The sequence below is a fragment of the Leguminivora glycinivorella genome, chromosome 10 (assembly GCF_023078275.1).
Source record: "Leguminivora glycinivorella isolate SPB_JAAS2020 chromosome 10, LegGlyc_1.1, whole genome shotgun sequence".
NCBI classification, from domain to species: Eukaryota; Metazoa; Arthropoda; class Insecta; order Lepidoptera; family Tortricidae; genus Leguminivora; species Leguminivora glycinivorella.
This window is the reverse complement of record NC_062980.1, coordinates 11,876,335-11,888,674: the sequence shown is the minus strand read 5'-3', so window position 1 is coordinate 11,888,674 and position 12,340 is coordinate 11,876,335. Positions and strand designations below refer to the sequence as shown.

General features: G+C 41.5%; 1 protein-coding gene across 1 annotated transcript in view; it reads right to left on the bottom strand.

Annotated features, from left to right (window-relative positions):
- The window catches only part of LOC125230221 (protein alan shepard), a 171,160-nt gene that overhangs the window by 4,618 nt on the left and 154,202 nt on the right, over positions 1–12,340 (bottom strand). Inside the window, 7 exon segments of the mRNA XM_048135310.1 lie at positions 86–124; positions 453–509; positions 511–705; positions 1,792–1,938; positions 3,274–3,468; positions 7,260–7,384; positions 8,016–8,074. Of these exon segments, the coding sequence (XP_047991267.1) occupies positions 86–124; positions 453–509; positions 511–705; positions 1,792–1,938; positions 3,274–3,468; positions 7,260–7,384; positions 8,016–8,074 (817 nt within the window).

Below are 12,340 nucleotides of genomic sequence, written 5' to 3'. Positions count from 1 at the left end.
GAGTGCGGGGTAGCGGGGCGCGAGTGGCCACAGCGGGGCAAAGCATAGGATACGGCTCTGATAGCAAGTTCATATCGACACTCACGTATAATTCATTATCCGGCCTTAAGCTGTCCCAGTTTACCTGGAAAACAGAGAATTGGCATCAGTCTCGCTTTCACTTCGACTGAATTCTCCATTCCTATATTTCGCTGTTCATATATAACATCGGCCGTTGAATCGTGTATGTTTTTTTAAATATATTTTCGTCTTCTCAAAGATGCCGTGTAAATAGTTCAATATATAAATATACGTACAATTTATTTGAAGTAGGTACTATGATAAACTACGTTCGAAATATATCAGAACTTCCCTTCTTTTAACGCGTTTATACTCGCCGACCTAGCATTGTGTGAAACCATGAACGGCATCCACAAACGGTGAACGGATTATAAACAGAGTTGTATACTCACGTATTGGCTAGGCACCGAGTCGATGGGTATGTGCGGGGTGCGCGGGGTGCGCGGCGTGGTGCGGCGGGTGCGCGGGGGGCAGCAGCGCGGCGTAGGGCGCCAGCCAGGCGGCGGGCGTGGCGTGGTGGTGGTGGTGCAGCTGGTGCGGGTGGAACGCCGCCACGCCGTACACGCTGCCCCCGCGGTAGACACCACACTCGCCGCCCGCGCCCGCGCTCACGTTGCCCGCGTACACGCCGCCGACACCCATCGCCTGTAAGTACTACGTGATCAATGTTTTGGTAATCCACGGGAGTAGCAGGAGCTATAGGCTTGTTTGTAAGATAAAAAATATGCGTTGATGACATTTGATTTTGCATTAAAATCTAGACGTTATAACCGGCTTAACGAATAGATAAGCTCATAACAGTTAGATACCTACAAATCGTATAGATTTGTCAAATCTAATCTTTTTTCAGTAAAAAATCCCGTCCTTGTTAATGCTATTAACGAAAACAGACACTAAAACATGACTAGAAAATTCTACTTTAGAACCGAGGCAGGGTTCGCTATGTGGCGTCAAGATACATACTTACCTTGTTATGCAAACTTCGATGCAGGATTGTACTAAAGTGCCTGTCTTATTCTAAACGTCAGGCAATCAAAATCATTGCCGTCGCAGCTCGGTGTGAGTCTAGATATCAAGTCTTTACAGATGTAGTGCTAAAAGCTTTTCCTTCGTATTTTTACGGAAACGTTCGTATTTGTCATGCTTGTTCAGACAGTGTCAGTACGTCTTGTACTGACACTGACTGAAATAGCATGGCACGTTCGTACGTTTACGTCAAGATCGAAGAAATAGTTATTTGTTATACAAGGGGGCAAAGTTGTATTTTAACGCCGAGTGTGGAATTGAAAAACGACCAAGTGAAAGGATTCTATAGTTGAATCACGAGCGAAGCGAGTGGTTCGAGAATAGAATCCTGAGCTTGCGAGTTTTTTAACACACGAGAAGTAAAATACATTTTGCACCCGAGTGTAACACAAAACTTTTCCCCTCACTATAGCGAGGAAACTACAACGCAAAAAATGCGTTTATCCCTGCTTCCAGTAGTTCCACAGGTGGTAAATCATCTTTATTACTGGATTCACCTACTTTTATCAATTTTAAAGCAGTTATTTGACTTTATTCAAGGTCAAATTACTTTACCCACTAGTGGATAAAATGCGTTTTTACCCGCTGGTATTAAAGGACAAAACACGTGTTTCCGAGCTAGTGAGGGGAAAAATCTTTTCGCACTATGAAGTCAGCAGTTTATTCTTTTATTTTATGTGAAGCACCTAAGGTGTTGTCTAATACCTGAGTGAGCGAGTCGTTGTTGTCCCGCCACGCGCGGCCGTTGTTGCCGTCCTGCTTGTTGTAGAGCGCCTTCTTCTTGTTCCCGCCGTCGGCAAATTTCACCAGGAGCGGCTCCTTAGCCCCGGGGATCGGGTTGCCGTTGAACATCTGGAAACACGATGGTATTTCGTTACAGTTGAGTTATAAACCTAGGACACGTCGATGCTAATGTGTATTAACGTAAGATGTCTTAGTGCGTTTTCACATTATCCGATCCGATATCGGATGTCGGACCGATATGCCATATATTTAGCCGCCATCTTTAATTTTTGCCTTTGAAATCCTTCCGACATCCGATATCGGATCGGATAATGTGAAAACGCACTTACGAGGGTTGTTCCGAAAGTTGTTAGCTGCTCAGGCTCCACTCATGCGATTTGAATAAATGTTATACTATTCTGTGGGGTATTTCAATACAGATCATATCCAAAAGGAATTATGAGTTATGAGACTAATGCGAATAATTAATTTATTATATTTTTTTATACCAACAGTTGTTTTGTATGGAATTTCTGACTTCTTAGTAAAAAATCATTAAATATTTTATAATTTATCGAATTTGGTATCTATTTCTAAATAGTTGTATAATATGCTGGGGTCTCCCGGGATTGATCAATTGTGTCTTTCTGCTATTTTCCATACATGAATTACTGCACGTAGGGTTTATTTGATGTATTTATTTGTAAACATCTGATATTCATGGTTTTAGGACATGGCTCATTTGTCACCCTCCACTAAGTTACTATCATATTTACGTCATCATCATCATCATCATCAGCCTATCGCAGTCCACTGCTGGACATAGGCCTCCCCAATTTCACGCCACCGTTTCCGATCTTCGGCTGCTCGCATCCAGCTGCTGTCAGCCATCCTGCGCAAATCGTCGCTCCACCTTGCCTGAGGCCGTCCTACACTACGCTTGCCGAGACGCGGTCTCCACTCAAGAACTCGTTTACCCCAACGGTTGTCGGTTCATATTTACGTAATCAAGCGCAATTATACGTAAATAAACAGTAAATATTCTCAATTAGTACCACCTGTAAATACAATAACTCTTTCAATGAAAAATAATGTTAAATCACAGTACTAAAGAGTCTGAAGAATTGATCATAAATGTTCGCGTTGGTTAAGCGTCGACACGTTCTAGTTAAATAAATATAAAAAATAAACTAATCTCTTTCTAAACCCAAATCTACATCACCTTAGTCAATAATGAAAAATCCCTCAAAACAGCATAAGAAAAATACAAATCGCATGAATACTCGTACAACCGGAGCAGCTAAAAAATTTCGGAACAGCCCTCGTACGCTAATATTAATTTATTAACACAGGATGATTCCTCTGATGTATGTAAGTTTAAAATTAGACGACCCTGGGCATATGCTGGACAAACTATGGAAGTCCCCATATCGCTTTAATTATAAAACTAAAAGAAGTGTTTACCTGAATGATCTGCTCGCACTTCTCCCTAGACTCCATACGCGCGAAGCCAACCCCTTTGCTATGGCCGTGCGTGTCGCGCAGGATCCTCGTCGACACCACCTGTCCGAACTTGGCCAGCAGCTGATCCACGTCGTTCTCCTTGAAGTGCGGGGGCAAGTTCGCCATGTACAGGTTCGTGGGGTCCTGCTCTTGTTGCTGTAAACGGAAGCCCCGAAGGGAATGTGAAGAACCTGACCGCTGAAGGGGAATAAGCCTGTGCGCAAAGAATTCTTGGTTACGGTGAAGATTTAGGTCTGAGTTTCACGAAGGTACACCGGGCACGAAAAAATTTGTATATAAACTTGTTTTGTACAATAGAATAAGCTAAGTGGGGGATACCCCCATTTGCCAGAATTTCATTTGCCATAATTTTATTTGCCACCCTATTCAACAATCATAATATTGTTTCTCATAACATCTTATGCCATAATCATTGTTTACTATATTAATCAAGTGCCAGAAACTTTGTTTCCCATGAAGTCAGTTTCCATAATGTCATTTGTCAGAATCATCGAAATCAGTAATTACCACATTCCATACCATCATTTGTCATCCAAATTAGCGACCCGAAAAGTCAATTTCCATAATGTGATTTGGCAGAATCATCGAAATGCGTAATTATCACAGAGACGACACTACTAGAAGTACTAAAAAGAATGGGATAAGAATGAATCTGCTATCAGAGAGTAGGTTAGGTTAGGTTAGAACTGTGACCACCTGAAAAATAAAACTGCTATCAGAAAGTAGGTTAGGTTAGGTTAGAACTGTGACCCCTGGAAAATGAAACTGCTTGAAAAGTAGGTTAGGTTAGAACTGTGACCCCCTGGAAAATGAAACTGCTATCAGAAAGTAGGTTAGGTAATAATATGGGCAATAATTAATATGGCAATAATTGCTTATGGCGTTTGAATATTATATTAAACCATATTATTGCACTTAATAATATGGCTAACAAATAGTATGGCATTGTATGATTATGGAAGGTAATGTTCGGATAAACAACCAGTATGTCATACAATTTTTATGGTAAACAAATCATTCGGGCAAATGAAATTCAGGCAAGTTAAATTCGGGCATATGAATATTATGTTAAATGACTGTCGGGCAAACAATAGACAACCAGCTAAGTGGACAATGATTTTGATACCACAGTATGGTCAATACGGGTATCTGTGTCATAAGGTGAAGTGTGTATGGGAAGGCCCATTTGGTCTGTTTAAACAATTATCAGTGTTTATTCAGGGTTCAATACGTGTACCACTAATCATGAGTAGCAACAAAGACATATCGTCACTACTTTAAAAAAACTTGTATCTTCGTCTGTCAATGAAAAGAAAATTGTAGTAAGTAGGTACTTATGTATGGAATGTATATAGACTTACTGCGTTTTAACTTTGAGGAGCAGCGTGAGATACGAGATTTTTTCAAAGTAGTGACGATATGTAACTCCGTATAGGCTGATAAAGTCTAAGAAACAACGTACCTCAAAGCCATAGAGAAAGATGGCCTAGATGGCGTTAAACGTTTGGGGAACGCTCGACTAGATGGCGCTAATGTTAATATTTGACATTTTAACACATAATTATCAAGCTTACAATATGGGGCAAATTGTCAAAACTGAGGTTCAAAAGTTTTAAGCCTGTGTCGAGAGATGGCAGTCTATACACTGTGATTACACATTTTACTTTGACAGTAACTCTCTATAATATTCGATCCTCTTTGCACTCGCAATAACACCTGGTAACAATGAGTATAAAGGCAAAATGTGAAGGCCAGATACACTTCTCCTTATGACACACTTAGCCGTATTGACCCTTACTTATTTCGCAAGGGTTATATTAAACGTCACACTCCTATCAAAATCGCTGTCAATTTAGCGTGGTCTGAATATACGTAATTGAAGTTTAGTGTACGATCCTCTTCGTGCTCGACGCCCAACAGTTTGCCTAGTATTATGGCCCAGACTAAACAGTATAAGATTATTCCCGATTATGGATACTTGTTACGGATTTCGATGTAACATTAACATTGAATGAACTGAGACGTTGGTCGACGATAGACGAACATTACTAATGCGGGCTCAATCTAGACCGTATCCGGTGTGAATTCGATGTGAAAAGGCTTTTTCAAAGCGCGATTCCAATTACGTAAGTAGCTCTTTTGAAGCAGGGCAGATAGAGTTCGCACCGGGTTTTGCGAAACCGTAAATGTTTATTCGGATGTAAATTTCATGATCCCATAATTCCTTATGAGTAATTTTATACATCGGCTTTATAGGCAGGTAGTAAGGTACCGTGTCGAAGGTGTTAAAATGTAGTATATCCTCCGGTGTTATGGCTCACAGATTTTATTTAATTGCTTCACTTTGGTAATTGAAAACGCGCAAGTAGATTATTTTATTGGCTTTACGTTTGAGATTGTAATGTGATTGTAAATTGTAATTCATTATGAGTTCCTTTACGGCACTGGAGTGTTTCAAGTGATCGAATTACAGTCAGCGGCAATGCGAATAGGAATCTACTTTCTAAATATGCAGTTGTTATTGTTATGTAAAGACATGAACGGCTTCGCTTCCATATTTGCACAGAAAGCTATGTAATGGCGCTGACCGCATACGAACATGATATAAACTGTACATCGAGTGGCCTGTACCGCACGATACTGATACTCTAAGCATTGATCGCATGTAGTCACAGTGAAGGGAAGGTTGTTCCAAGTATTAAAGTTAGCTTGAAGCCCGCATAGGTTATCTAGACACTGAAGCCTGCGTTGACGTAAATCAGCAGATAGATCTAATATGCTATAGGATACGTAGTCGAGATGGGCGTTAGACATCAGCAAGAGATTATGAAGCTAGTTAATTTGCATACACATATTATTGCTAGTTACATATTGTAAGCATAGAATACCCAGAGCCCAGTAGCGACACACTATTGTTAATTTTAACGCTGAAGCATACGACGTACAGAATCGAAACAATGTTTAAAATAGATTAAGAAAGCGTTAAATTGGCGTCGAAATGGCGTACCTCTGGAGGGATAAGGTAAATAAATACTCACAACACATTAGTGTTACATGGGTCTGTTCGAAAACGCTGACTGATACTACTCAGGTCCCAGTGCCACTGTGCACTGGCGGATGAATGATACCTCGCACAACGTGACGTGACACAACTGACACATTCCAATTTACGCGCACAGTTATCTAAACACAGGGCCTACTTCATCTAGACACTTTAACCAATCTATTGAATCAAAAAGACAAAGGCATTATCTTGACTTTTACAGTTACACTATTCACCTTGGTCAACAAGGTTAGGATGCTGATGCTATACTATGCAATTCAAATCTAGATTTTACGATAGACAAAGAACACGACTTTACTTTAAAATGCTTATTTAAATGGTATCAGCATTTGAAATAGACAAGGGGGCAAGTACTCACTAAAGCTATAAATAAGGGTAGACGGATCGAGGGGTCGGACCAATGCTGCAGTTTTAGGTTTGATTAGTCGGGATGCGGGAACACAGATTCAATAATACTACAAGCGATACGGCACTCTTAAGCAGAAACGGGATCATTCATTAATGGCGTCATTGATTACCATATATAATTCTATAAAATATTTCTATTGTTCTAGTAAATTATTTATTGTTATTCTATTAGTATATCTGTCTCAAGCAGAAGAATATACATATACAGGTACCTTCATAACAAGGGGTCATTTTTTGCATTCCGCGCGACACAATGATGGTGACAATAATTGGGAAACGTAACAGAGTGTCGTATCCTGTATAGAATTAATCAATCTGTGACAGGAGAGCGGACAGAGTCGGCTAACGCTGATGAGATAGAAGGTACAGTCGAACGGAGCAGAAAGAAGGAATGAGACAGCGGAGTAGGAGCAGGCGGTTAGTCATAATAGTATTACTTGCATGCACAACGTACACGGTTCAGTCTACGCAGGAACCAGATACCCACTTTAGCCATCTGGGCCTGAACACCTTTGGCTTGTAATCCTTTTACAGCTGCCTCCGCTGACGCGATTGTCTCAAAATCTACAAAACCGTAACCTGTGGAAACAAAAGTGAAATATTTCTATAGTAAAATAGTTTACGAGTAAAGTTATTAAAATTATTTTGACAGTGAATCATGCGTGGTTATCATAGGTATGTAAGGTATTAAATATATGAAATATGCAGCCTATGATTATGTAACTAATAACATTAATTGCCTACTCGTAAGTAGCGGAATGAAAATGCAATTGTCAAATCGAGGTGAGAGTAAAACATCTTGTGCGTCGAACGATAATCTGTATCCATCTGTGCTTTGTGCATTAAGTATAATTATAATAAAGATGATGAACTACAAATAAAATAACACGTATGTGAAATAAACATATCATAGTATGAGAACGTTATAAATATGAATCAAATTGAAACTAGTGTTCGTGCATATATTGGAAAAAAGTCTCACCATAGATGGCTTAGGTTAATGAGGGTATATGGTATTCTAGAAAATAATATTATATTAAATAATTCAATCACGAATAGTTCTCTTGCACAATCTATTATTTTAAAATAGAAAGATATAATTTATATACATACGTGAAATAACTATGCACAGACTTTTACGATAGGTACGTACAATATTCAATAGACTATGATAGTGTAAGGAAAGACGTACGGAATGAATGTTGTTTACCTTTACATTTATTCGTATTTTTATCCAATATTGCTTTAGTCGAGATTATGTTACCATACCTGAAAAGAAAGTCAACATTATTTAGGGTTCGTTTAAGTAATAAGATTAATATGAGAGAGGCACGTCGTTTCCCGCCATTTTATTGCTATCTCTTTCTAACTTATGACTTTATTTCACTCTTTTTTCCCCTACTATTCACCACCTGGCAGTAGGGATGAGTTTGATTTAAAACGAAATCCCAGAATAGTTCGTCATTGGCTCGCGATTAAGTAATGTCACCAGGCAGAGTTTACTCATAAGCTTCGAATAAGGTAAGTAAATTAATATGCGTTTTATTGGTAGGTAAAACGCGGCTATTAATTTGACTTGACCGTTATTCGAAGCTTATTAATTGAGACCTGTTTGTTATCGCCTGGTGGTGAAGAAAAAAGAGGACGCCAATGTGACCTTATACCATGATGATTGTTAGGATAGAAATGTATAAGACCTCAGATTCACCAATCAACCATTTATTGCAAGTATTAGCAAGAAATCATGAATCATCTAAAAGTATTTCTAAGAATAGATTATAGTTAACTATTTAATTGGTTCAAACAAGTGTGATACAGAATCAACAGAGGATACAGGCATCACTTCACGCCTATAGTGACGACAAAAAGTATTTTCTGAGCGCCAATTACCACGCGCTAGAATTTCGTCTACAGGGAAATTGTCTACCCAATGTTTTGATGCCACAGCAGAGCGAATGCTGCCTGGCGTCGCTGTAATGCCTGCTTCCTTGAACAAGTTCTTTATCCAACCGGAAATAATCGTTCGAGATGCACTTTTGACATCACCTCTTAGAGTAACAAATAAATCACATATATTGGCCAAATCACGCCTACATTTTAGTAAAGAAACTATATGATTTACCCAAAATACAGGGTCCAAGTTTTGACACTCAGAGTTGTGTAACAATCTCCATCCCGACTGCCTATAGTCAGCGCAGTCCGTCTTTGATCCAAATGCCGGCCAAAATACAATAGCATCATCAGATTTTACAAAGTGCTGACAATCAATTTTTAACAATGTCAAATCATGGATTCGCCTGCCAGAGCAAAGCAGCAATAACATTGCAGTGTGTCTGCATGATTCGAAAGCACTCTCCAAATTTACTTTACATTTGCTAAGATGATCAAGAAGAAAATCAATATTCCAAATAGGGGGCTTCTGGCCTATGGGCTTCTGCAATGCAATCGATTTTAGAACATGTTTAACAAGAATGTGCGAACTCAGTAGGCCAGAATCCTCTGTATTACATAACGTGGAGACTACTGATTTGTAGAGCAATATAGTTCTGTACGAAAGTTTATGTATTAAGTGAAGATCAGATAAATACTTCGCTAAGTCCGAACCAGACGGTTTCTTGAAGTTTACATTGTGACTAGTGGCCCAAAGGACCCATTTCTTCCACGCTATGTCGTAGGTTTTTCTGGTGGACGTACGCCAAGATCGCTTGAGTAATTTCAATTGATCGGAATTCCAGTCAGTTAAGTTTTCCGACCACCCCCACACTTCCACACTTCCACGACCATTTCCTGCACTTTCGGTGGAGGCAATCCCGTCGTGACGTCGATCAAGAACCTCTCCAGTGATCGCAGAGTGAAGGGGCTGCTAGAGCGCGTGATCTGATGTCCGCTCGCCAATAAACGCGATCCCATCGTGGTACTACTAACAGGTATGTGCCCATTGCTTGGTTGAGATGTGCTAGCACTTTCGGGACCAGATAGGGGGGTGGAAACACCCAGGCCAGGTTGTAATTCCACACTTGTGAAAATGCGTCGTGAAATAACGCCTTCGGGTCGCTTTGGTCCAGTGAAGCGTAATTTATCACCACATGCGCCTGGTGAGACGCAAATAGGTCGATCTGGGGAACACCCCATTTTGAAAATACCTTCTCCGTAGCGCCCGGAAGCAGATGCCACTCCGGGGCCTGGCGCAGTCGTGACAGGTGATCTGCATGGCTGTTGTATTTTCCCGGAATGTGAACTAGGCTCAGATTGATGTGGTATTGCTCTAGGATGCAAAATATCTGGAATGTCAATTTTAGGAGTGGATTCGACTTTGTGCCGCCCTGGTTGCGTAGATATGCTAACACGGTTTTGTTGTCGCATTGAACAAGTACCGTAGAGTTGCTCAGGGACTGACAGTGACCTTCTAAAACCCTTTTCACGGCAAGCATCTCCTTCTGATTGCAATGCAACCTTTGTTCCGGCTTTGTCCAAAATCCCGTCAAAGCTTGATCGTCTAATTGGGCACCCCAGGCCAGATCTGACGCATCTGTTGTTAAAAAGTGCGACGGTGGAGGTAGGTGGATCGGTGAAGCCGCGCGACAATGATGCAACCACCAGGTCAAGTCCTCCTTTACTCTGTCCGGAATGACATATGTCTGACTCGAAAAACGTGGCACAGAGTTCAGAAAGTTTAGCAGGGCTCGGTAGTTTAGCCTTCCCTTTGGAACCATGAAACTTGCGAAGTTTAAAAGTCCCACTAATCTTTCCAAGTTCTTTCGATTGGTTTTCGCAGAGGAAAGCAGTTCTTGGATCTTGCCTAACAAAGATGGAATCTTTTCGTCCGGAAGCCTTTTCTGGTTTCTCCATGCATCCCACCAGACGCCTAAGTATACCAGCGCTTTTTGAGGAATCAATTGTGATTTTTGATAATTGATTAGCCACCCTAGTGTCTCTAATTTCTTTACTACCGTCTGGACATTCCTGACAAGAGTATTCTTTTCTTGGTGCGCAATAAGGAAATCGTCGAGGTACACTATTATCCTTATATTCATGTCCCTTAGAGTCTGCGCCGTCCAGTTGGTGAATGTCGCAAAGGTTTTCGGCGCGGTGCTGAGGCCGAACGGAAGACAAGTCATCTGCATAAGCTCTTGGCCATAGATAAGGCGCAGAAACCGCCTGTGAGATGGCTTTATTGGCAGATGGAAGTATGCCTGGGACAAGTCCACCTTGCACAGCCAGTCGTTCGGCTGGATGAAATTTGGCACACGGTGCACGTTTATTAATCCAAAATTTTCGGTCATTACATACCGGTTTAAGGCCTTCAAATTGAAGATAGGCCGGGGCGAGCCGTCGCTTTTGGGCACTAGGAACATGGTTGATATAAAACTGGGAGACGGATCCACTACCTCTAGGACACCCTGATCTTTCATTTGGCCGATGATCTGATCCATGTCGTCTGACTGCGGACATTTGAGGTTGTCGCCACAATGGTTTGGATAAACTAGGGGTGGCTTTTGAAGGAAGGGTATGCGATACCCTTTTAACATCCGCAACACGTGGTCCGGTGCGTTCATGTTCTCCCATATTTTGTAAAACTGTGCCAGCCGGCCTGCCCTGAACCTTATGTCAATATTTACCTCGCTTGTTGGATCTGTACCCCGCGGGGGAAGCACCTCGTTTTCGAGCAGCTCGGGGCTGATACTGGGGCCTTTGTTGATATTGTCTCGATCGTCCACGAAATGAACTGCTGGGCCCATTTTTAAATGCAGTGTTACATCCTTGCGAAGGATAGTTATGATTGTAATTTCCCCGCTGGGTATGACATTGCTGCGCGGCAGCATTTTCTTGGCAAGCATGAGAATTACACGTAAGAGTGTTGCTTGAATGCGGGTGATTGCAGTAGCCCTGCGAGGGCGCTTTGCGAGGCAATGCTCCCTGCGAGGGAGCGCCTGGCGTGGCCTTAGCCTCGTCTGTTTGCGAAACAGGGGTCTTTTTTATTGGCCAGAAACACTTACGAACTCCACCATGGTGCTCAATCTTGGCTGAAAAGGCTTCGGAGTCGAACAGCGACGAGCTGGACGGAGGTATCTTGCGTATGGCCGCTTTAAGCAAGGGCTCCTTGATATGCTTCGTGATACCATTTCGCCTCATGTTTATAACCTCAGCTCTATGACCACAAACAAGTTGTAACATGTCTTCGGATACCTTGAAAAGGTCACCGGCCAAGAGGACGCTACTCACCTTGTCGCGAAAACTTTCGTACGAAAACTCGCCACCTGACCTAGTAAAGTCCAGTATTTCTGCCACTGCAGCGTGCAGGGCTTCTTGTTGTTTTATCAAACAAAACGTAAGGGCGCCATATGCTTTGTCAGAATGCACCAAATGTGGATATGTGTCATATGGTTTAACTTCTTCGTTAACTTCTAAATCCGTGTAACCTGGGGACCTACTGTAGATTTTCTGAGTTTCGGCATAGCGAATGTCATTCCAGCCCTTGCTACCAAAGCGTTGTACCTCACACAAAAGTTTTATCTGCCCTTCCGTTGCCTCAGG